This window comes from Giraffa tippelskirchi, chromosome 4 (genome assembly GCF_054371585.1).
Source record: "Giraffa tippelskirchi isolate mGirTip1 chromosome 4, T2T-mGirTip1v1.2.pri, whole genome shotgun sequence".
NCBI classification, from domain to species: Eukaryota; Metazoa; Chordata; class Mammalia; order Artiodactyla; family Giraffidae; genus Giraffa; species Giraffa tippelskirchi.
The window spans coordinates 125,780,019-125,806,840 of NC_137278.1; the positions used below are offsets into that span (position 1 = coordinate 125,780,019).

At 40.7% G+C, this 26,822-nt stretch overlaps 1 protein-coding gene across 2 annotated transcripts in view; it reads left to right on the forward strand.

The window, feature by feature from the left end:
• The window catches only part of PLXNC1 (plexin C1), a 156,787-nt gene that overhangs the window by 62,695 nt on the left and 67,270 nt on the right, over positions 1 to 26,822 (forward strand). For both annotated transcript variants that reach the window (XR_014082566.1, XM_081592165.1), the window contains exons 5-9: positions 1,533 to 1,647; positions 8,570 to 8,717; positions 12,109 to 12,196; positions 14,457 to 14,559; positions 14,700 to 14,801. Coding sequence is in view for 1 of the 2 variants with exons in the window: in XM_081592165.1 (XP_081448291.1) it covers positions 1,533 to 1,647; positions 8,570 to 8,717; positions 12,109 to 12,196; positions 14,457 to 14,559; positions 14,700 to 14,801 (556 nt within the window). In the remaining variant the exon portion in view is untranslated. The remainder of the gene's footprint in view (positions 1 to 1,532; positions 1,648 to 8,569; positions 8,718 to 12,108; positions 12,197 to 14,456; positions 14,560 to 14,699; positions 14,802 to 26,822) is intronic.

Consider the following 26,822-nt stretch of genomic DNA (forward strand, 5'->3'; position numbering starts at 1 on the left):
GGGAACCAGCCTTGTCCTTGTGTGTGTTTCAATCCTGCAGTATGTGTCCCTCCATTGAAAACTCTCCCTGACATTGAGAGGAGGTTTAATTTGAACTTAATGTCCGTGACGGACGAGCTAGCCATCAAGGGTCAGATAAATTTATGACTGTGGAGAATTGCTGATGAAAGTCCCCGTGGTCCTGATGTTGGAGAAGGAGCCGACACAGGTGGAGGAGAGCTTGGACACAGATGTGCTGCCTGGAAGCAGGGTTCCCCGAGATGGCAGAATATGATGACACGCTGAAAGAATTGCACTTGGGGGTGATGTCTAATGAAACTCACTGGCTTCCTGTTCTATTTCTGTCATGTTCAAATTAGCGCAGCGCTCAAAGATGAAGCCGTGAGGCCTAAATTTATTCTTAAGAATTGAAAAAAAAAGAAGAAGAAAAAGAAATAAAATGCTTGTCAAGTATACTGTTTGGGACCACACTTGTCTCCACTCACTTCCTTTCAGGGACTCCCCAGAGTTGAATGAGGTTATTATTTAGTTGCTTTCAATCTCATGTGATTCATGAATTTTCAGTTTCTTTTAAAATTTACTGGTTCTCCTCCACTGCTTCCTTTTAACCTTGGACCTCAAGAAGGCAGAGGTAACAGAGGTTTTGTTCTTTCCTTGATACCATTCAGTAGAATGTTTGTGGAGTCCAACACCGTTTGGAAACCAAGTGACCTTTGGCATTCATTCTTCTTGTTGAGTTGGCCGCCCTGCTGGTGAGGCAGGAGTTCCCAAGTTCGCATGACCTAGAGTGACTGAAACAGGCATAGGCGAAGCAGTGATTTCACCTTCAGCTTGTGATGGTGTTTATCAAAGTAGCTGGCCCTGACCACGGCTTAAGATTTCTTTGGGGACATCCTCTGGGCTGGCTGACTTGGGGAGGTGGCCCTGGCAAATGTTTCACCCAATATCTTTTGATATAACTTGGTATCTGTCTAAATAAATGTTATGTAGCAGATGGTTCTGGAATGTCTTATCAAATTCTTGGGAAGACTCTGCCCTTGCAATATGTTTATTTGATTATCATACTGCAAAGCGCAAAAATGGTCGCTTCTTTTTTTTTTTTAAACAACAGCCAAAGTTACACAATAAGTTGGTGTTCTGAAAATGAATGGCAAACCTAAAACGTTTACGATGTGTAAACCTTTTCTTGGGCTGTTCTATGCTAGGTTTTTCTAGAAGGTAGCTCTTTAATTTTAGAATCCAGGAGAGGATGTATTTGCAATGTCATCTTGAGAGATGGCTCAGGAGTCTAAGTTCAACATGTCCACATTTGTTCTCAGCTCTGAGACATGATGGAAAAAATGCTCTGCTGGCTTCCTGTTGCTTTTCATGGTTTTAGCATCATGTTCTTATTCTCACTCGAGATCAATAATCCTCATACAAAGTCTGGCATTTTGTACTGAAGCCAAGTATGAGAAAGTTTTAATGATGCATGTTTGGGGTTGCTGTCTTGCTACCCCCTCCCTTTTTGTTTTTTTTTTTTTTTTTGATAGGTGTACTTTTAAAGAAGATTGTGAGCATTTAAATAATTCAGAAAACTGGCTGGATATTTTATCTGGAGCTAAGAAGTGCCCTCAAATTCACCTATTTCGAAGCAGTAAAGATAAGGTAAGAGGAAAGATTTTTAATTTGTCTCTCTATTGTCTCAGTTCACTGATGCCAACTTCCTTCTGTGTGTAAAATACCTATTAATGATCAAATAAGGTTAGCTATGAGAATTCACTCAGTTTACTGCTACTGTGTGAGCACTAATCCCCGTGCATCCTGCAAGGTGATGGGGAGATAGCAGAGAATAAGACGCATCATGAACCTGCCCTCATGGAGTTTGTCGTCTTGTGGAGCTGAAGTTGACCTTCAGTTGTTGAAACTAAGGAAAAAATGGACGAATGTCATTGAAAAACATTGATTTTAAAAAAGAAGGAAAAAGAAAGTTCAGATTCATGGTCAATAAGATTCCTTAAATGCGACTTAAGTACTGAATTTTATTTTGTTTTTTAGTTCCTTTTCTTGATGTGTTCAGGTTTTTGACAACTGTCTTACGTGCATGCCTTCAGGTGATATTGATAGGGAGAGAAAGAAATAAGAGCAGTGAATATTGTGGGGGGGGGGTCCCTTGAAAAGTGCATGGGCTCTTGCTATGGCAGTACTATACCGCCTTTGGCAACATATCAGCCCTGTCATTGGATGAGAGAAATGAAGCAATGTGAGCATATTCATGCACTTTCTGATTCACATACCAGCCTCGCCCCATGGGAAAATGGAATTCCTGCCTTGCAATCTCAGTGGCTGTAAGGAGACATTTTCTCCCTAATTACAGCTCTTGTATTATGAATAACTATACAGAATCACCATCAGCAGCCAGTTGACCTGTCTGCTGAGCTCACTCTGTTTTATTTGAATGCCATATTAACAAGGAGATGAGCCACTTTCTCTTTCCCCTTACACTTTGCCATTTCAAATAGCAAGAACCGTACCACTTAAGATGATTTAACATTTAATAAAAGAGAGCCAGAGCATTTAATGAGTGATAAATAATAAAAGAATGAAGCTTTCAAGTCATAACTGATCAGAACTCGTGGATTTCAACTTATTTGGCTGTTGTTACTTTCTATTGCCCTCATGAGGGCAAGGGTGTGGAGGATGGGTTGGGGAGTGCCCTCCCAAAAAAACCCTTCAAAGCTTTCATCCAAACCTCCACCAGACCTGCACTAGCATGAGCAGATTCTGTGGGAAAAGATGCTTAGGTATCTAAGTATAGGTATGTCCAAATTTTTATTTCTGTTATCAGTTTGAAAAATAGCTGACTTTAGTGCTGATAGATACTGCTAGAAAATACCGTGATCATTGAATATACCCAGGACTCTGATAAGTGGTTATGATTACGCATGGCTTTTTTTCTTTTATCATTTTGAAAATGTTAAGGGGAGTACTTAAGCTAAGTGCGGTGAGGGAAAGTTAGCTGTTCATTGACTTAAAAAGAGCAGCTTACGCAGTTTGCTTACCTATCTTTGGGTTCACCAGCATAAATTAATCACCATTCACATCTAGTCTGGGACATGTTTACCACCCAGAGAACCACTAGTACTTTCTTCCCCACCTTGAGTCCCACTGTGGTTTACCCTAATTCCTCTAGAATCTTCCCACACAACCGTTACCTCACCCTCTCCAGCTCACCACTACTCTCAAGGTAAAGGAGATAAGAGTTTAGCAATTTGAGTAAAGCTATTCTTTGAAGCCAAATTTGGGCTGATTATTTTAGTAACGTTGATAAGATGTCTGTCTCCAGCTCTTGGTCATATTATTTCAAAATATTTCCTGTCTTTATGGTTAACTGTGACTTGCTGAGAGTCTCAGATCCTTGGTTATTTAAGTCATTTCTTATCCTGAACCTGTAGAGCTGGAAATCTCTTGTCTTCTCCAGTTCTAGCTATCACAATAACTTGGTTCAAAGAGCCTTTGTTCACTGCAAGTAACATTCTAGTAACTTTCTTGGTTCAAAAAAAAAAAAAGATGCATATAATACCGAGGCTCTTGTTTACACAAGACAATTATTTTTTTATTTTAAATTAGTTTATTTATCTATTTTTTAACTTTACAATATTGTATTGGTTTTGCCATACATTGACATGAATCCACCATGGGTGTACATGATTTCCCCTTCCAGAACCCCCTCCCACCCCCCTCCCCATTCCATCCCTCCGGGTCATCCCAGTGCACCAGCCCCGAGCACCCTGTATCATGCGTTGAACATGGACTGGCAATTTGTTCCACATATGATAATTTACATGCTTCAATGTCATTCTCCCATATCATCCCGCCCTCGCCCTCTCCCATAGAGTCCATAATACTGTTCTATTTATCTTACACGAGACAATTAGAAGGTAGTATATTCTCATCCTTGTTATGAAATTGGCATTAAAAAGAGAAGTAGAGCAATTCTAATTGCCTTGAAGGAATATTATGAGATTTTGTTGAGTAAAAATATCAAGATGCAGTAAAGTATGTATGGCGTGGTCTTACATTGATCCAAAAATGTCCCTCTATATGTTTATGTCTGTGTCTCTATATGATTATTTGAGCATGGAGAAAAACATCAGAGAATTCATACTAGGTTGTAAACATAGACTCCCATGATGAAATAATTCATGTGGTGGAGGGAAGCTCAGAGATAGATTTAAAAAAGAGAGACAACTGAAATCCTCCTATACACAGACATACACAAAAAGGGATGCATGGCACCCCATTTTTACATTATGTAAAATTATATGTTTGGATGTGAGAGCTGGACAATAAAAAAAGGCTGAGTGCCAAAGAATTGATGCCTTCGAATTGTGGTGCTGGGAAGTAAAGGGAAGCCTCGTGTGCCACAGTCCATGGAGTCACAGAGAGTCAGACATAACTGAGCGACTGAACAATACCTATAAAGAGATTTTTAACAGTAAAAATGGCTTATACTAATAAAAAGAGAAAAGATGTAGGAATAAAAGTATTTCCCACAAATAGCGTGGCTCCTAAAAGAGAGAACAGAAATATTCTTTTACAAGTCAGAACAGAAACATGGAATTCTGTCATTGAAACAACCAACATTGTTTTTAAAGTTATGTCCCATGCAGTAATACAAGAAACAAATCTTAACAACATAGGTAATTATTGGAATGGAATAGACAAAAATATTATTTGCTCATCTTAAGTGGATGTATTGATATATCTGTAAAATCTGAATCTATTAGCTTTTAAAACTATTCAAATTAATAAAGGTAAAATAAAGTGCTAATGTTCAGTAAATGTTCAAGTATCAATAACCTTATGACATGTAAGACAAACTGTTAACACATTAATAAAAGATCACATTCATTAAAAACAATGGAAATACTCAGGCTCAAACCTGCAGATTGAGGTATGTAACATTGTGCTTTAAAATTCTTTTTACTGGGAGATACGTGTTGAAGCCACCTACCAAAACAGTGATTTTGACTATGCAACAGTTTTTCTTAAGTATTTTTTTCTAATAGTAATTAGATAGTGAGGCAGTGGTCTTTTTAGTCTAATTATAATTCATAATAATGAAATCTTATCAATTAAAAGCGTAAATAAATATACAAATTAAAACAAAAACAGGAATTTTCTTGAAAGATATGAAAAGCATCTTAAATATATCCAGACATATACTATGTTTTTTGATGGGACAATATCATAAAAATGTCACTATTTCCTCAATCTATTATCTAGATTTCATGTCATCCCAGTGAAAATTTGAATAATTTTTGTCTTAAAAGTGAAGTCATTCAGTCGTGTCCGACTTTTTGCGACCCCGTGGACTATAGCTTGCCAGGCTCCTTCGTCCATGGACTTTCCCAGGCAAGGATACTGGAGTGGGTTGCCATTTCCTTCTCCAGGGGATCTTCCTGACCCAGGGATTGAACCCAGGTCTCCTGCACTATAGGCAGACTCTTTACTGTCTGAGCCACCAGGGAAGCCCTAAAATTAATGTATAAAATTCATCTGAAATACTAATGTGAATTGGTCAAGAATATCCAACATATATATTGAAAAAAAGAAAATTATTTAAGCAAGACCATTTCCGTATGATTATAAACACATAAATAGTGGCAATAATTTAGCCCATGACTCTTGTTTAAAAATAAGAATATAGGGACTTCCCTGGCAGTCTAATGGTTAAGACTCCATGCTCCCAATGCAGGAAGCATGGGTTTGATCCCCATGGGTTGGGGAACTATGATCCCACATGCCTCGTGGTGCAGCCTAAAAACAGAAATAAAAAATAGGAATATAGATTCATGGAATAGGCTACAAAGCTCAGAAATAGATGTAAAAAATTTAAAGATTGTTTATCACAAATTAAGAGGAAACAAAAGAATTATTTCATAAAAAGTTGCTGAAATAACTGGCTTACAATATGGAAACGTAATTTAATTCACATTTTTTACATGAAATATAAATTTTAGGCTAATTAAGAAAATAATTGAGCGTCAGATAATTTGGAAGTATAATTTTCTTGGCTCTGAAACAATATATCATGTAATAGCAAGAGAAAAATATTCATATACTTGACTTTAAAAAAAAAATCTATACCACAAAAAATAAGTGATGACTAAAGCTCATGCTTCAGAAAAAACATTTGCAACAGGCAAAATATTAGCTGCAAGATATGAAAGCTAGGAGAAAGTAAAAAAAAATAGAGAGACACCAAAAAATAAGCGAGCAGAAATGTATATTCTCACAAGAGGAGGTTTAGAGAGTTAGATATAGATATGGAAATATCTTCAGCTTCACCAGTTATCAAATAAATACAAATTAAAATGAAAATAAGGTTTGCTGACACCTAGTGATGGCGATACCAATTAACATAACCTTTCTAGAAAGCAATTTGATGATAATATTTCAATAGTCATAAATATATGCATTCTGTTTGAAGCACTACTTACAGGCTTAGACTTCTGGAGAAGTAATTTGAAAAAAGAAAAACCAATTGTGTATGGATGTTATTGTTGTGACAAGTATAGACTTAGAAACTTGGAAATACCAAACTGTTGGCAATAAGAGGTAAGGTTAAGCAAAATAAGGTCTATTGATAGAATGTCATGTGACAAGAATTTCTTTGGCCACATGGGCATTACGAGCTAATTGACATTCAAACTTTGTATATCATCTGACTTCATTCCCACTTTATCCAGCTTAATTCAAGAGTTATTACCTGGTAAGCATTCCCACTTTGGGTTCCTTAATCCAAGGCATCAGCGTTTTAACCATTCTTGCGTGGAACCTAAGAAAGTGAAAGTGTTAGTCCCTCAGTCACGTCTGACTCTTTGTGATACCATGGACTATAGCCCGCCAGACTCCTCTGTCCATAGAATTCTCCAGGCAAGAATGCTGAAGTAGGTTGCCATTTTCTTCACCAGGGGATCATCCCAACCCAAGGATCAAACCCAGGTCTCCCACATTGCAGGCAGATTCTTTACCATCTGAGCCATAAAGGAATCCTAAAGTTGCGTTAAAATACCTTCAACTCCCTGACTATCCCCTTCTTCCACTGCACTTGGAAAAAAAAAAGTTTCCTATTTTCATATCATTGTCAACTTCTGCCCCATTGTTCCCCTGAAACTAAACTCCATAGAGGTATTCCAGCAGACACTGTCAGTCCTCATCTTAATTTGACCTTTTGGTTGCATTCTTGACACTCTTCCATTGCCTTCAATGGCACACGCTCTCCAGAGTCTCTTGGTTCTTTCTTGACTATGCCTCAACCTCCTGTGCTGGCTCCTACTCTCCCTGGCTCTAACTATTGGAGTTGGTTCAGCCCCAGTTTTGGCTCTTCCTCTAGCTGACTCTACTTTGTCCACAGACAATCTTGTCCACTCCTATGGCTTCATATACCATCATATGTCCATGTCTCCTTTATCTCCCTCCCACATTGCCTCTGAGCTCCAGACTCATCTCTTAATTATCACACAAGTGCTTTACTGAACACAACCAAAGTTGAAGTCTTGACTTTTCCATCCAAAGTCTTCCTCTTGCTCCATGTGTCCCATTGCAACATATGGTACCTCTGTACATTCATTAGCTCACCAAATCCTCCGCAACCAGATACCCCACTTCCAGTCCTGGCCCATGCTACCTTTAAAGGGTATCTTGGAGCTGTCAGTTCTTTGCATTTCTGCTGTACCATCCTAGCCCAGGCTTCTAGCCTTACTCTATTTGGGTAAAATGATCTTAAAGTTCATATGAAAAAAACAATGTCTAGAAAATGCTAAGAAAATTATGAAAATAGAAATAGATTTAGCATAAATATATTTAAACCCACAGTCTTGAAAATTTGATGACATTGGAAAAAAAGTGGATCAGTTGATAATTGGAGCAGTGCAAAGTTCAGAAATAACTTGTAGGTATACGGTGATTTAATATACAAGAAAAGTGGTATTTCCCTTCAGTGGGAAAAGGAACTTTCTTTTAAATAAATGCTTGTGATCTGGCTGATTAACCATCTGGGTAAAAATAAAGTTAAACCCTTATCTTACCCTTTGTATAAAAATAAATTCCAGATGGATTAAAGATATAAGTTTTAAAAATAAAACAGCAAAGATGGTGAAACAATATTATATTTGTCCACAACCAAGAGTTGTGAAGAACTTTATAACCAAGACAATAAACTTTGTATTTGATCATAAAAACACATTGTGTAGGGTAAAACACAAACTGCAAGACAAACAGTACATTAGGAGAAAATATGTCTGAAATATGAGAGATAAAGATTAGTATCTATACTATACAGAGAGCTCTTAAGAATTGATAAGAAAAGTACACACAAAGCAGAAAAATGGTCTAAGAATATGAACGTGTGATTCACAATAGAGAAAATTAAATAGCCAATGAAACATCTCTTTCTTTCCATCAGCAATCCAAGAAATCCTCCTGTGGCAAATCAGAAGGTCAGTTCCTTTAAGGCTCTGGGATGGATAGAAATGATGGAAGAACACCGCATAATTTGGTTCTTGTGTTTTCTTCCCCACAGATGACAGTGACAGTGGTGGGAAGCTTCTCTCCAGGGCACTCAGAGTGTGTGGTGAAGAACGTGGACACGGGCAGGATGCTCTGCAAGGGTAAAAGTGTGCACAATGAGACCTGTACCTGCAGCATCCCGACCAGAACAACTTACAAAGGCAAGTGAGCCTCACTGTTTTTTATTATCATTCTTAGAAAACGAAGAAGGCAAGAGAAACGCCTGAGCCCAGAGTGTCCAGGGAAACAGGTTAAATGGCAGAAGTTGAACAGTGTCACACTGTAGACTCCCTCTCCCCCACTCCCTGACCCTCCCCCAGTCCCCCTCACCTTTGCTCCACTCCCCCTGTGGCCTCAGGCCCCCACTATCACTTGTGGCTGGAGAAGGATGGAGGCTGGCAAATCCCCCCTGAAGTTGCTTAGGTGAGTGGTAAGCCAGTGACCATTGATCTTGACCCTTCCTGGATGGTTCAGATAGTTCAGGGATCTGAAAAGCTGGGCATGCCCTTGGTGAGATGAGGAAAGGAAACGGCCAATATTTTATCATCTTAAGTTCATTGCATTCGTTCACTCAAACAAGAAGTATTTATTGAGTACCTGTGTGCCAGACACTGTGCTAGGTGGCAGGGACACCATGTCCAAAAGAGACTGTTGTATTCTTTGCTCACAGTATTTAGAGCCTCTTGGGATAGCAGCAAGTGACCAGCACCTTACAGTGCCGTGTGTGGCACGCGGGGAACACAGCGCACTGTGAGAAGTACGTGAAAAGGACACCTAAGTAGACTTGGGGGAACAGCGAGAGGGCAAGGAAAGCTTCTTGGAGGATGAGTAGGGTTGAGCTGGACAGAGAAAAAGGGGAAGAGTATTCCAGGTGGAGCCCAACTAGTGTGACCGACCAAAGGAAGGAAAAAGCTTTGTTTGAGGAGCCAAAAAAAGGTTCTATGTGGCTAAGTCAAATGGGGTAGAGAGTGGAGCGACAGAAAACGGATACCAAAGAAGGTACAAAGGGTCTGGCACAAAGTGGCCATTGATGATCAATAAATTTTTGTTGAATGAATGGCCACAGGTGGAGAACAGGGCTGGAGGAGGGAAGGGCTGCATTCCAAAAGGCCTGACAGAAGGGAAGCTGTTGCAGTGATTCAGGTTGAGGGGACTGAGATCGGAAGTAGTTGGAGGCAGATGGAGAGAAGGGGATGGATTCAAAGGATGGTGAGGGGTGGGATGAATTGGGAGTTTGGGATTGATACATATATACTATTGATACTATGTATAAAATAGATAACTGATGAGAACATACTGTATAGCAGAAGGAACTCTGCTTAATGCACTGTGGTGACCTGAAGGGGAAGGAAATCCAAAAGAGAGGGGATGTATGTATATGTTTGGCTGGTTCATTTTGGTGTACAGTAGAAGCTAACATAATATTGTAAAGCAACTATGCTCCAATAAAAGTTAATTAAAAAAAAAAAAGATGGCTAGGAGTTACAGTGTATGGACTGAGGATTCATGAGTTCCTTTGGGTGAGAAAGACGTGGAGTCAAGTGCATGGTTATTAAAATGCAGGTCTTGCTCACCTGGAACATAAGCTTCTGAAGTATTTGAGATCACCGTGAAAAGCTAATAGATTGCATTCTTAAAATTTTTTAATCTTTGTTTTAAATTGAAATGCAGTTGATTTATAATATAGTCAATTGTTTTTAAAGCCTCTGTCAGTTTAACTCAACCATTCGTCTGCCCTTTTCTCTGGATGCTTTATATATTCTGAGCCGGCAAGCAGACACACTTCCTACCTCCTGCATTCAGCTAGTCAGTGGCCATTACCAAACCTTTGTCTGTAGTCTGTAGTAGCTTCATCCCTTTCACCAAATTCTGTCTCCCTTCTGCTTTGAAGTCATCTCTTCCATAACAGCCCTGATGGATTCTTCTCTAATCATCCTAATCATTCCAGTACCCTCTGGGATCCCCCACATGCACCCCAATCTTGGCACCCAGGTGATGCATGGAACTTGAACCACTCATAAGATATTCCCTTGGCTATACTGTCATGGTGATGTTTCACCTAAATTTTTTTTGTCTCTTCTAGAATAACTGAATGCTTTCAGAGCTGAGATCATATATACTCGTTTCCTTGTGAGATTTCTCAGGAGTGTTTTGTGCACAGTTGATACGCAGGAAAGTACAACTCTTGCTAGTCTCTATCACTGGACACTTGTAGACTCCGATGACATGTATGTTTCACTGGGAGTCCCTCAGTGCTTACTGTCCATACATTCATTCTGTTAGCAGTTATCAAGTGTCTATTCAAATGCTCTTGCTGAGAGGTCATGCCAGTCCTTCAAACCTCCTTGTCTTTGGAACAGAGCATTATCACTTGCACAGAGACCCACTTTATGTGAGCAGAATTATATGTGGCATCCTGGCTTTCAGAATGAATGTTCCTGTTGTAGAGAAGCCTCTTAAAATAAGGGTTCTCGGACTTTTGGAATCACGCACTGATCATATTTCAGTAGGAAATCTAGAGATACCAACAAAGTTAGGCCAAATTATTAATTTGTCAAGGGAAGACTTTTCATTTTTAAAGTATTGTCTGCTCTCCTCATTAATTCATAAAAGGAAGAAGATACTAATACCAAAATGGGTGACAATGAAAATATCACAGAGTAGCCCTGGTGCCTAGACACAATGGGATTTGAAAGGCACCCTCCTAGGCTGCCACCCCAAACCTGGCAATACACAGTCAGTACAGTACATGGGGAGGATTACAAATCCAGATTCCCAACATACCCCAGGCCTGCTAAGTCAGAATATCTAGGAATATGGCTCTGGAATCTGTATTTTCATCCATTTCTCAAGTGATTCTGGTACACAACCAGATTTAGGAATCATCTTGGATCGAGGATATAAATTAAAGTGATATAGGAAATAGGCTATTTCTCTCCTGTTGACTTAGCACACTGTTTATCATATTACTTTATTCTTTGGGGGTTTTCTAACCAATGGGTAGGTTTTCAAAAGCAAATAAGAAATCCTTCATCATAGATTTGTCAAAAGTTGACTCCAAGAAGATCATGGCTCCCAGCGCACAGGAGCCACACTTCGGAGTTTGTTGTATAAACATTTGCAGTGTGGGTTCTTCTGAAGGTGCAGGGTTTCTTTCTTCGCTAACATTCTGGTTATCATGTTCTAGACAGTTCTTGCTCAGTGACTTGTTTTATTCTTATGCTGTGGCCAATTACAAGCTGAGATAGTGATTCTAGGGAGAGGATGAGCTGCAAATGGGCTGTGAAATGGCTTTTTCCTAGTGATTATCCATGGGAGGCCTGGAACGAGGTGGACTGGGGTCTGTTTGGAGGCTTGTGCTGTGCACTTCGGCTGCCTGACGGGAATGGCCCCGGGGAAGAGGCCACATACTGATGGAAATGTTAGCGAACAGCTGGCACACTCCACCCTCTATGTGGAGGAGGCAAAAAATATATATTTTCTGTATTTCCAGCTTTGCTCGATGATAGCAGGGCTTCGCCATCAATGACTGCTTTTCCCTCTTTGTTCCAGATGTTTTAGTTGTCAACGTGACGTTCTCATTCGGTTCCTGGAGTGTGTCAAAAAGATTCAACTTTACCAACTGCTCATCATTAAGAGAGTAAGATTTTATTTGAAATGTAAATATTCTCTCATTGTTTTTAATTTATTTATTTGCTTTTCTCTCCAATTTCCTAAAGAACTCTTTTGTGGAGGAGAACTTTCCAAGGTGCCTTTTGGAGCGTGGCCTAATGGGAGATAGGAGGGCCCCTGAGCTAATCAGCTGGCTTGTTCAAGCCCCACTAAGTGAGGTGGTGCAGCCAAGAGGCAAACGACTGTGCCTGGGTGTATTTTACCCACAGGGAAATACATCTTCCTCCGACCCAGAGGTGGCCTTGAAGTAATAGGTAAAAGGGTGCAGCTAGGTTATCTGCGGATCAGAATGACTTTGGGAATTTGAGTCAAGGAAGACAGTGGAGCTTGAGATAAGAGGAAGTCACAGTCAAAGACAAGAGAAGGAGGAAGTCTCTGTCATCAAAAGAACAAGTTAGGACTTCCCTGGTGGTCCGGTGATTAACTGCCAATGCAAGGGTCACAGGTTCGATCCCTGATCCAGGAAGAGTCCACATACCTCGGAGGAACTGAGCCTATGCATCACAACTACTGAGCCCGTGCTGTAAAATGAGAGAAGCCACTCTAACTAGAGAAAGCCCCTGTGCACAATAATGAAGATCCAGCACAGCCATAAATAAATAGATAAATAATTTTTTAAAAAAGAACATGTTAATCATGACCCACATTTTTGTACAATGTTTGGCCCTGCTGTGCTGCATACCCCCCTGAATTAGGACCACACCTCTCTCCTTGCTTCTAAAGCAGAGTGAAGGCAGAGAAAAGATGTTTCCCAGATTCCTGGTTTTCCAACTGGAAAATGGGGTGGACGTTTCCATGAAAATGACAGGAAGCTGTCTTATTAGTGATTCTGTAGTTCTTTCAATGGTTTGCTTGACCAACTGGATGAGTACCAAATGTAGGTTTCTTTGGGTCTGGCCTGGGAACCATTGTTTCTTCAGGGAAAAGGCATCAAACTCGAAGCTGAGTAGGGAGGCCACCCTACAGCTATATGGACAGGAGCTGCCAGACTACCTTTACCACCTCGGCATTCTGAAAGAGGGGTTGAGTTCAGTGAGTTCTAACAAACAGAATGAATTCAAGGAGGGAAAAAGCTAAACTTGTTACAGAAAGCCTCAAAAGTCCATGAAAATGGGGGGGGGGAGGGAAAGAGTTAAATAGAATTGTATAGCTCAAGGAGAGTTTAAACATAATACAGCTCCCCACCTCCAGTTGTAAAGCCTGGCGAAAAGAAGTGACTTGCCTCGGGTGCACAAGGAGGTAATTAAGAACCAGATCTCAGACCCACAGCTCCCCAGAGGGTGAGTGCCCGCCCTTTCCTGCCCTTTCCCTGGGTACCTACTTCCCGTTTGAAAAGCACTTAGTAAGGTCATCACACCTGAGGGTTAGCAAGAGGAGTGCAAGTCGCAGATCTGCTTCAAGTGCACTTCGGTGGCCTGGTAACCACTTAGGCAAGCCTATGCCTGCTTTCTTTCTCCCACCAAAACTGCAGTTTCTGTAGGTCAGAGCCTCAGGGTGCCTTGGCATCCCTGGAAGAATATCTGAAATGCGAATGTGTCTCCTCTCCCTGATCTGGTCCTCTACTTGTCCCAGAGGACAAAGCTCTCTCTTGCTTCCCTTAGCTACATTTCCAGACCCACTTCAATTTCCATTTTTATCGTTCTTGCTTTAACACTGATTATCCTATTAAGTGCTTTTCAAGTCTTCCGCTGTTATCCATGCATGGTTGTTTGATTAGTAGACACAATTCTTCCTTAATTTGATTAAAAAGCAAACAGTGGCACCCTGTTTTCTCTGCTTGCCAAGGTAGCACTTTTAGTTTCCCATCTTCCAGGCATTGGGCAGTGTTCCTGCTCCAGTGAGGGTGGGCTTATGGGGGGTAGGGAGATGAGTGTCCAGAGGGAAGCTTACCTGAAGGTAGACGAATAGCAGAACTGGATGCAGAAACAGATTTAGAGGGTTCCTGTCATCTACCAATGCAGCAGGTGACCCCAGTTTCAGGTTGCCATGGCAACCCCCCAGCAAGCGTCATGATGGTCCGTCAGCCCCGAGGGCTGCCCAGAGCAGGGCACAAAGTCAGTACTCTGTCCCTAGCCTGAAAGAATGGTCCTCTCTCCCCTGGGTTCATCACAGTCTATCTAGGGACTTTTTCTTGTTTTTAATGCTCACACACAGCATCACAGAAGGAAATTCTAGGATGTGCGTTTTCCTAAAAATGCAGGAATTACGTTGGTTTTCTGTGTTGCCAGATGTCCAGGATGTATTGGAAATGGCTGTGCTTGGTGTAAAAGTGAGACAAAATGCATCCACCCCTTCACACCTTGCGACCCTTCGGATTACAAGAGGAACCAGGTAAAGTGACATTTTTTTGGTATTACAGAGTTTCACTGAAAATAAGTGTTTGTGACCACACAACCCTAGCCTGTATTTTGTGTTTATATCAAACTGAATTTCCACCCACTGAGATGTTGAAGGAATGTTCTTCATTTTAGGATCCCTGTCCAGTGACTTTTCAGAAATGGGCACCACCCAAAACAGCAGGAGAAGGAACATTCAAGGAGAATATGAGTAACAGAACCACTTGGGGCTTGCAGGTCAGACCCTATTTTTGTATTGATGCTGGGAAAATCCCCCTTTAAATGACAGTAACATCTGCTACTTTGGGTTCCTTTTAAAAATTCCCTATTTTGCTTTCTACCCAAATTCTCTGTTTTACCTTTGGTTTTTAACCAAGTTTCATTTAATTGGCTCAATACATCAGTGGCTGCACACTCATTAAAAGAAATTACAAATCTATAATTGTGAAAAATGATGTTCTGGTAGAAGTCAAATTTTAAATCTGACCTCGTGATCTCAGGAAGAGTTAGAGGGAAGTTTGGAGCACATAGCACTGACGGATTTCAATTTTTAACCACATTTATGATTGCCTTTCTGAGGGGTATAGGAGGACTGAGCATGTCTATGCAAACTATACAAATGAATCTCTTTGAACTGTTATTCTTTGTCAGTTCACTTCAGTCACTCAGTCGTGTCCGACTCTTTGTGACCCCATGAATTGCAGCACGCCAGGCCTCCCTGTCCATCACCAACTCCCGGAGTCTACCCAAACCCATGTCCATCGAGTCGGTGATGCCATCCAACCATCTTATCCTCTGTCGTCCCCTTCTCCTCCCGGCCCCAATCCTACCCAGCATTAGGGTCTTTTCCAATGAGTCAACATTTCGCATGAGGTGGCCAAAGTATTGGAGTTTCAGCTTCAACATCAGACCTTCCAATGAACACCTAAAAGAGATTGATCTCTTTTAGGATGGATTGATTGGATCTCCTTGCAGTCCAAGGGACTCTCAAGAGTCTTCTCCAACACCACAGCTCAAAAGCATCAATTCTTCGGCACTCAGCTTTCTTCACCGTCCAACTCTCACATCCATACATGACCACTGGAAAAAACCATAGCCTTGACTAGACGGACTTTTGTTGGCAAAGTAATGTCTCTGCTTTTAAATAGGCTATCTAGGTTGGCCATAACCTTCCTTCCAAGGAGTAAACGTCTTTTAATTTCATGGCTGCAGTCACCATCAGCAGTGATTCTGGAGCCCAAAAAAATAAAGTCTGACACTGTTTCCACTGTTTCCCCATCTATTTCCCATGGAGTGATGGGACCGGATGCCATGATCTTAGTTTTCTGAACGTTGAGCTTGAAGCCAACTTTTTCACTCTCCTCTTTCACCTTCATCAAGAGGCTCTTTAGTTCTTCTTCACTTTCTGCCATAAGGGTGGTGTCATCCGCATATCTGAGGTTATTGATATTTCTCCCAGCAATCTTGATTCCAGCTTGTGCTTCTTCCAGCCCAGCGTTTCTCATGATGTACTCTGCATATAAGTTAAATAAGCAGGGTGACAATATACAGCCTTGACGTACTCCTTTTCCTATTTGGAACCAGTCTCTTGTTCCATGTCCAGTTCTAACTGTTGCTTCCTGAGCTGCACACAGGTTTCTCAAGAGACAGGTCAGATGGTCTGGTATTCCCATCTCTTTCAGAATTTTCCACAGTTTATTGTGATCCACACAGTCAAAGGCTTTGGCATAGTCAATAAAGCAGAAATAGATGTTTTTCTGGAACTCTCTTGCTTTTTTGATGATCCAGCGGATATTGGCAATTTGATCTCTGCTTCCTCTGCCTTTTCTAAAACCAGATTGAACATCTGGAAGTTCACGCTTCACGTATTGCTGAAGCCTGGCTTGGAGAATTTTGAGCATTACTTTACTAGCCTGTGAGATGAGTGCAATTGTGCAGTAGTTTGAGCATTCTTTGGCATTGCCTTTCTTTGGGATTGGAATGAAAACTCACCTTTTCCAGTCCTGTGGCCACTGCTGAGTTTTCCAAATTTGCTGGCATATTGAGTGCAGCACTTTCACAGCATCACCTTTGAGGATTTGAAATAGCTCAACTGGAATTCCATCACCTCCACTAGCTTTGTTCGTAGTGATGCTTTCTAAGGCCCATTTGACTTCACATTCCAGGATGTCTGGCTCTAGGTGAGTGATCGCACCATCGTGATTATCTGGGTCGTGAAGATCTTTTTTGTACAGTTCTTCTGTGTATTCTTGCCACCTCTTCTTAATATCTTCTGCTTCTGTTAGGTCCATACCATTTCTGTCCTTTATCGAGCCTATCTTTGCATGAAATGTTCCTTTGGTATCTCTAATTTTCTTGAAGAGATCTCTAGTCTTTCCTAATCTGTTGTTTTCCTCTATTTCTTTGCACTGATCGCTGAGGAAGGCTTTCTTATCTCTCCTTGCTATTCTTTGGAACTCTGCATTCAGATGGGACTATCTTTCCTTTTCTCCTTTGCTTTTCGCTTCTCTTCTCTTCCCAGCTATCTGTAAGGCCTCCTCAGACAGCCATTTTGCTTTTTTGCATTTCTTTTCCATGGGGATTTTCTTGATCCCTGTCTCCTGTACAATGTCACGAACCTCTGTCCATAGTTCATCAGGCACTCTGTCTATCAGGTCTAGTCCCTTAAATCTGTCACTTCCACTGTATACTCATAAGGGATTTGATCTAGGTCATACCTGAATGGACTAGTGGTTTTCCCTACTTTCTTCAATTTAAGTCTGAATTTGGCAATAAGCAATTCATGATCTGAGCCACAGTCTGCTCCTGGTCTTGTTTTTGCTGACTGTATAGAGCTTCTCCATCTTTGGCTGCAAAGAATATAATCAATCTGATTTCGGTGTTGACCATCTGGTGATGTCCATGTGTAGAGTCTTTTCTTGTGTTGTTGGAATAGGGTGTTTGCTATTACCAGTGCGTTCTCATGGCAAAACTCTATTAGCCTTTGCCCTGCTTCATTCTGTACTCCAAGGCCAAACTTGCCTGTTACGCCAGGTGTTTCTTGACTTCCTACTTTTGCATTCCAGTCCCCTATAATGAAAAGGACATCTTTTTTGGGTGTTAGTTCTTGAAGGTCTTGTAGGTCTTCACAGAACCGTTCAACTTCAGCTTCTTCGGCATTACTGGTCGGGACATAGACTTCGATTACCGTGATACTGAATGGTTTGCCTTGGAAACAAACAGAGATCATTCTATCGTTTTTGAGATTGCATCCAAGTACTACATTTTGGACTCTTTTGTTGACCATGATGGCTACTCCATTTCTTCTAAGGGATTCTTGCCCACAGTAGTAGATATAATGGTCATCTGAGTTAAATTCACCCATTCCAGTCCATCTTAGTTCGCTGATTCCTAGAATGTCAATGTTCACTCTTGCCATCTCCTGTTTGACCACTTCCAATTTGCCTTGATTCGTGGACCTAACATTCCAGGTTCCTATGCAATATTGCTCTTTACAGCATCGGACTTTGCACCTATCACCAGTCACATCCACAGTTGGGTATTGTTTTTGCTTTGGCTCCATCCCATCATTCTTTCTGGAGTTATTTCTCCACTGATCTCCATTAGCATACTGGGCACCTACTGACCTGGGGAGTTCATCTTTCAGTGTCCTATCTTTTTGCCTTTTCATACTGTTCATGGGGTTCTGAAGGCAAGTATACTGAAGTGGTTTGCCATGCCCTTCTCCAATGGACCACATTCTGTCAGACCTCTCTACCATGACCCATCCGTCTTGGGTGGCCCCACACGGTTATTCTTTGTAGAGACAATCTAACCAGTAGTTAATAGTGTCACAACAGTTGTTTCTATGTAATAAATGAACATTTCTCTTCATGTCTCAAAACTCATTCATGAAAAAATACTTTTCATGAAATTTCTTTGAAAATTCCTCTTCTTTTCTTCATAGTAAGTCACCAAGCTCAACTGACAGATAAGTTTGAAAAGAGAATATAACCAAGGAAACATTTCTAGGCAGAACATAATTGATGCACTTAGCACACAAGTGCTGGCTTCATTCAGTCAAGAGAAGTTAATTGAGCATCTACTATGCAGTGAAAAACAAAAAAGGACAAGTTCTTATTCTCATTAACCTTGGGTCTAGTGGGAGCAGACAAATTAAACACAGTAACATGTTTTGTTCTTAAATGCTCGGTTTTCAATTTCTTGACTAATCTGTGGCTTTGACGTATCCATTTGCTGCTACGTAAGGTCAAGTGCCAATATAAATAAGTAGCACATTTTTAATCACCACCAAACAGTTGAGAGTAAGTGTAGGTGAATTCAGTAACAAGCAGAGGGAATGTGAATCGAAATGGATTATGAAGTTAATTAAAGGCATTAGAAAAGCTTGGTGTGCCAATATCTTCAGACTTTTTAAGTCTTTGAGGATTTATTAAATGATGAGCCACATTACTCTTCTCATTGGTTGATGAAACTAAGGCATAGTGACAGGTGTTTAAATCAAAAAGGCAGTGGGTTTTTTAAAAAATTAAATTTCTCTTTTGCTGTTGTTTCAGTTGTGTTTTTTTTAAATTGGTCAAATACACATAACATAAAACTTACCACTTTTAAGTGTACAGTTTAGTGGTGTTAAGTACATTCACACTGTCCTCAGTCATCACCACCATCTCTCCCCAGAACATGTTTCAACTTGCAAAACTGAAACCTCGTACCCATTAAACAGTAACTCCTCATTTTCCCTTCCCCTTGCCCCTGGAAGCTACTGTTCTACTTTCAATTCTCTGTGAATTTGACTACTCTAGGTACTTCAGATTAAGTGGAATCAAACAGGCTTTGTCTTTTTGTGGCCAGCTCATTTCACTTAATATAATGTTCTCAAGGTTCATCCATACTGTAACATGTGTTAGAATTTCCTTTCAGGTTGAATGATGTTGCATTGTTTGTATATATTACATTTTGTTTATTCAGTCATCTATTGATGGACACTTGGGTTGCATACATCTTTTGGCCATTGTAACTAAATGGATGTGTACAAATACCTCTTCAAGACCCTGTTTCAGTTCTTTGGGGTATGTACTCAGCAGTGGAATTGCTGGATCATATGGTAATCCTACCTTTAATTTCTTTAGGAACACCATTCTGTTTTCCTTACCTCTCAGCCTTTTTACATTCCCACCAACAGCATTTCAGTGTTCCAAGTTCTCCATATTCTTGCCAACACTTTTTTTTGTTAATAGTAACCATCTTAATTTGGTATAAGGTGGTATTTCACTGTGATTTTGATTTGCATTTGCCTACTGTTTAGTGACATTGAACCTCTTTTTGTGTGCTTGTGGGACATTTGTGTACTTCTTTGGAGAAATGTCTGTTGAAGTGTTCTATCCATTTTATAGTCAGGTTGCTTGTTTTTTGTTGTTGTTGAATTGTAGGAGTTCTTTATATACTTTAGATATCAGCCATGTATCAGATATATGATTTGCAAATATTTTCTCCTATTCCACAGATGGCCATTTCACTCTGTTGATTGTATCCTTGGATGTACAGAGGTTTTAAATTTTGTCGAAATCTAATTTATTTTTTTTTCATTTTGTTGTTTGTGCTTTGGGTGTCATATCCAAGATATCACTGGCAAATCCAATGTCATAAAGCTCTTATTCTAAGCATTTTACAGTTTTAATTCTTACAATTAAGTTATTTGATCCATTTTGAGTTAATTTGTATATATGGTATAAGGTAAGTGTCCAACTTCATTCTTTTCTGTGGATATCAAGTTTTCCAAGATAATTTGTTGAAAAAACTGTCCTTTCCCCCATTAAATATGCTTTGCACCCTTATCAGAAAATCATGTGACTATATATGCAAGGGTTTATTTCTGGGCTGTATACCCTATTCCATTGGTCTATAGGTCTGTCTTTATACCCATAAAATACTGTTTTGGAATAAGTTTTGAAATCAGAAAGTGTGCATTCTGAGATTTTGTTCTTCTTTTTTGTGATTGTTTTGAAAGTTGTTCTTCTTTTTTGTGATTGTTTTGAAAGAAAACTTTTTATTCTGAGATAATGTAGATTTGCATGGAGTTGTGAGAAAATAATACAGAGAGGTCTCATATACCCTTTACCCAGTTTCTCCCAGTAGTAACATCTTGCCAAACAATAGCACAATATCACAACTAGGATTTGACAGTGACAACAGTCAAGATACAGAACAACTCTGTCACCTCAAGTCTCCCCCATGCTGCCTGTCTGTGGTCATATCCACTTCCTCCTCCCCTCCCACTTGTCTCTCTCTGGCCTCTGGCTACCACTAATCTGTTCTTCATTCTGTAATTTTATTATTTCAAAGATTTTATATAAATGGAATCATCCAGAGATACCCTTTGTGAATTGGTCTTTTTAACTCAACGTAATTCTCTGGAAATTCATCCACATTCTTTTATGCATCAATAACATGTCCCTTTCTATTGCTAAGTCATGGTTCAGGCAGTGACTTTTTACATTTTTATTTTAAAGAAAAAAGTAAGGTTACTGCATCCTGGTTTCCTGTATTATGTCTTCTTGAACCTTTTAATATATATAGTTGAAAGAACTAGGGTCACCAAGGAAATAGGAGAAAGCTGTAAATAAACAAAAGCCCAGACCTGTCTTCAGGGCTTCTCCGTGCATGACCTTTGGCGAAACACATCTTTTTGATGCTGAAATGTTTTCTTTAAATACATGGTGATTCCCTGGGTGCCTAGTGTTTAGGACTCTGTGCTTCCACTGCAAGGGGTATGGCTTCAACCCCCAACTGGAGAGTTAAGATCTGGCAACCTGCATGGCATCGCCAGAAATGAATGAATGACTCAGTTCAGAATGGACTATTGGGAATGGAATATTGTCATGGGATGAATTTCTCATGCTCTGTGATATACTGCTGTATTTTCCTTATCATGTGGAATGTGTAAATCCAGATTTCCAGTTTGGCCCTCAGGTTGGCTTTGAATGAAGCCCTGAACACTATTCCTAGCAGAGAAGCCATCGAAGGCTTTCCTTCAGTGCATCTTCCACGTCACATACATAATGAGTGCTTCCTACGTGCCAGGCATGGGGACGTGAGATGTGAATGAATCGTACACAGTCTTAGGCCTCCTAATGCTGAGCTTGGATTGATGATTCCTACAGGTGTCGTGTGTGCATCTAACATATACCAATACACAGAGCTCCATGGACACCAAGAGGAGGACACACGTGAATCAGGAACATCTCTTGTCATCAGTCTTAAGAATCTTATATGTACATAAGCACGTAAATAAGAATAAAAGATAGAAAATAGTAACCTAGGAAAGGTAACAGGAAGTATACAAACCCCAAGAGCCTCTCTGTGCCCAGGGTCTTGTCTTAGTCATTCCTGATTATTTAAGCCTAGGGCCTGGCAGTTAAAAACACTTCATCAGTGCGGTTGGTTAAGTCTTTGATGGATGGATGGATTGACGGAAGATGGCATGCAGCCGATAGTTAAGGGAAGAGACACCTGGAGACGGAGTGGGTCTTCTAAGCATAGGGCCCAGCCATTGCAAAAGCATAGTGCATCACAGAAAATTCTAGTGTACCCCTTATGGGAGACCCTAAGTGATTTAGTTTGGCTGGAGCATAAGGATGCAGAAGTTATGGGACAGAACAAGGTTGAAATGACCCTGGAGCCTGCATCTATAGAGCCTTACATTTTGTTTTTCAGCAGCAGTAGAATGCTCTTCGAGACTTTTTTTTTTTTTTAATGCATGAGTGAACTCATCTGAGGAGGAAATGGCAAGCCACTCCAATAATCTTGCCTGGAGAATCCCATGGACAGAGGAGCCTGGCAGGCTATACAGTCCGTAGCGTCTCAGACAGTCGGACATGACTGAAGCGACTTAGCATGCATGCAAGCGTGTGGAACTTATGAGAGAGGGTTCCTGGTTGACTCCCTGTTTGGCTTTGTTGTCCTCATACTGTTTCATGACCCTATGAGCCATCCCTTGACCACAACTTAAAAACATGTACTGTCATGGCAGCTCCCCCATGGGAACCAGGAATGGACTTAATGATGTCAAACCAGAAAGAACTCCAGGGGGCTTCATTAAGAACCACATCACCAGAATAGGGCAAATAACTTAAAAATCTATCAATATCTTTGCCCTTTGGATGGAAAGTATTTTCAACTGTCAGGGCCAGTCTCTGTCAGAAACAGTTGGCCTTGTCACCCTGCCCTAACCTCTTTTCCTTCCTTTTCTTAATAATCTTCTATCTGGTGCCTCCACCTGCCAAGAGAAGAGGTAACTGCTCTGTCTTTCCTGTTCTCAAGGAAAGGTTGTGAAGGTCTGTGATATGAAGTTGTTCTAATATTTGTTATACTTATCACTGCCGGGTAGAAATGCACGGTACAAACCCATGTCCTCCTGCTCTTGAGAGATTTCACATTCCTTCTCTTTCTTGTGAGTTTTCTTCTCTTCCTCCATCTTGTGTGATATGCATTTTAATTCCTCACAATCAACCCAAATCACCTTATTCAAGGTCCCCGCCTTAAAAAGCGAAGCCAAGTTTACCGTGTACCTTGTTGAGTAGCTTCTGTGGACCTAGCACTGAGCTGCGTGCTGCGGGTTGCTGCCAGTTGCTCTTGTATTCAGTCATTCAAAACGTGTTTATTGAACACTTACTATGTGCTGGGCAGAAAGGCAAAATGTGTGCCCTCTGGAGTTTATGTTACAGAACTTATAATAGTTGGGGATGCATTTTTACGAAGCTTCTTAGTATGTACGACAGAAAAAGCTATAAGCAGGAATGCCAGAATGTGCAGAATTGACTAGGGGTGGCCCGTATTTGTGAAGCCTGGGGTTATATCCTGAACTCAGAGTGCCTCTTTACTGGAGCTTTACGATGGACCTATTTTCCCCACCTTATAGACAAATGTTGGCTTGCACAGGGTCAGTAGGTAGTGAGTGATAGACACGAAATTTGAACCCAGGCAGTCTAGGCCACAGCTTTAACCACTAGTATACACTGCATGGGGCTTCCCTTATAGCTCAGTTGGTAAAGAATCTGCCTGCAGTGCAGGAGTCCACCTGCAATGCAGGAGACCCAGGTTCCATCCCTGGGTTGGGAAGATCCCCTGGAGAAGGAAATGGCAACCCACTCCAGTATTTTTGCCTAGGAAATCCCATGGACAGAGGAGCTTGGTGGACTACAGTCCATGGGGTTGTAAGTGTTACACATGACTTAGCAATTAAACCACCCACATCGCATGACCTCAATGTAGTATCAGTGATAAAAGTCAGTCTGGAAGGAACTTCTCTTGGGTGGCCTGGGGAAGCTGCCAGGGGTGTGCATTAGTGTTGAAGGCTTGGGATGAGGGGGATAGGTTGGAGCATAGTCGAAGAAAAGGAGTTGGACCCAGGCAAGCCTGGCATCTTCCCTAAGATGGGAAGAGCAGAGAAGGCTTGAGATGGGAAACTGAGGCCCTCAGGAGAGGGGAGCACCAAGCATCTCATACTGAAGTTGAAGCTCAACAGAGGGATGGGTTTTGATTGGTGGGGTTAAATCTGAAAGCAGGGGTCTCTAATGGAATGGCGGCATTGCCCACCCTGGTCACAGAGTCCTGGGCACCTCAGCCAGGTTTGAGGACCCAGAAGGTTCGGTGACCAAGAGTAGCTACTTGGTGGACTAGCCTCGGCAGCCTCGCCTTCAAGTCCCCCAGGTCAGAGAAGCAAGCCTTGATCTCTCTGCGCAAGGCTTTGTTCTGTCACCTGCTCAGAAGTCTCTAGGTCTGTCTCAGTTGGCATTCTAACTCTTGATAATTCCTAGGACCAAGTGGCAGTTGCATCTCAAGCTCCCTAGGACCAGTCCCTTCACAGATGGGTGGCCATGAAGAAGCATTCAGCTGGGGGCTGAGCATCAGATGCACACGACGTTTTTGTTCCAATTAACACTCATTTTTCTCTGGTGGGACTGTATTTTGGTGTTCTCTTTCCACATCTCACCTCTTTTTGCAGTTTACCATCTCCACTGCTGATTACCACTCTTCTCAATTTATACATTTCATTAATATATTACTTCCTTTTTGGTCGTTAATAAAGATGTTAAATAATTCTGAACCAAATTCTCACCCTTATAGGGCCCTACAAGGCACTTTCCTTTAATTAGTTGTGCTACCTTTCATCTCTCTAATGTCCTTTGGTTTCAGATTTCCAGCTGGTTTTTTTGAATCCATGTGACTTTTTATCCAGTCTCGTTTGAACTAATTTCACGAGTGAAAATCTGAGAAACGTTTTACTGAGTGTTGATTCAGGTCCAGGCCTACAGAGAGCTTTGCTGTATTCAGATTTTTTTTTGGAAACAGATTAATAAGAGTACAATTTGGTCTTAATAAGTTGAGCCTTCCTAATGTACCTCTTTCTAATATTCTTTTCAATCATAGTGGTAGTTTCTCCATTAATGTCATGGTAATTTGAATTGTGTTGACGTCAGGTTTCACAAAAGGTACCCTTACTGTCAAGAGTAATCCTCTTAGACCTTTCCAAAGATAACTAGTTCTTAGTGGTTGTGCTATTTCCAGTGTCTTATAATGACTTTATTTTTAAAAAATAAAATAACTGGGTATTCTGTAATCACCTAATTAACCAGTTTCTAATGTGCTTTTTTAAAATATCAAATAGGCAGTGATTTAAACTTGTGAGCAACCAGAGTTCCAAATATTTTATTAAATAATTTAAAATTGTGCAGCCATTTAAAAATAACCCTTAAGTCTTTAAAATGTAACTGACAGAAAGTAGACTGTTCTAAGGTTAATTGCTGGGCAACCCAGGGCTCTAAGGGGTAGAGCCAATGGTGTTTTGATTTTGATAAATGGAAATCCTTGGGCATAGGATGAGGGAGGAATCTCACTCCACAGGGCTGTAAGGAATAATCTCTTTGCAACAAGCTAAATTACGTTTTTAAATTAACCCCTTGTGTGTGTCAGCTTATGGGACCTGCTACTTCATTTCAGGTTATGAATGAAGTCTTGATTCAAATACAGAAATAAATCTAGAATACTGAGTGTGTGACAAGATCATTCTTGGCCTTTTGTATGTACTGGATTTTTAAAGACTATTTATCAGTAAAAATAGCAAGTGTTGTATTTCTAAGAATTGTAGGCATCCAGTACAGCCATACAGGTACACTGTCTTTTTTTTTTCTTGTATATCTGTGCTGTTTATTTAATGAGGTCCCCTTGGTAGCACTTTAACTCACTTATTAAAAGAGGTTCTCTAAGCAGACTAAGGACAACTAATCTGACCCTCTTTGCAAGCAGACATGAAGCATCTGCTTTCACAAGATAGACCAGGGCTAGATTCCATCCTAGACAGCCAATGGAAACCTCTGTCAACAATAAGGTTTTAAAACAAAATCCTTTTGAAAGTAGCAAAACTGTCTCTACTCAGGGGGAAATAAAAAGTTAATCAGGTGACATGGCAGGTCCTCTGATGGTATTTGCGGAGCTGTTTAAGGAGCAAACTATAACCCCTTTAGAAAATCTTTTTTAGGTTATTTAGAAGGCTCTCTTTTTATCCTCTCCTGAAAGCAAAGAAGTAGCATTTACTTGGCGTGTTTGAAATTTCACTTGAGCAGACATCAACTGTCTAAGAAGAAGAAGTGAGAAGGGCTATCTGCAAAGAAACTCGAGAGTCAGAGCTGAGCTGGATATAAATGTGAAGTCTGAATCGAGGTTTACCTAAAGCCTCTTGCTTCCCTAAGAAGAAAGTGGACCCAGTGGTGCAGGGGTCCGCCAGATTTTTGTCTTCAAAAAGTCAGACAGTAAATATTTCAGGCTTTGCAAGCCACGTGATCTGTTGCAAAGACTCGGCTCTGCCATTATAGTGCAAACGCAGTGACAGACAATGCATAAATGATGGTGTGGCTGTGTTCCCAAAAAACTGTATTTATGGATGCTGAAATTTGAATTTCATGTGTTTACACATGTCATGGAATATTCTTCTTTTGACATTTTTTTTCATGGGCTGTCCAAGAATGAGCAGTGGTCTGAATTTAACTTGCTCCAGGCAAATCTAGGAGTTTACTTTCTCCTGATCTAGTGCACCCAGAGGTCCTGTGTCCCCCGCAGCACCTCGTGCCATCCCAGTGATCCTGTAGGTGTTTAACAAATACCTGTTCAGTTAGCTGGCATCCTGTCAGAGCAAAGAGTAAGCCTTTTGGTATACAACACACACTTGACATTTGCAAGGGATTTATTTCCATGTCTTTGCTA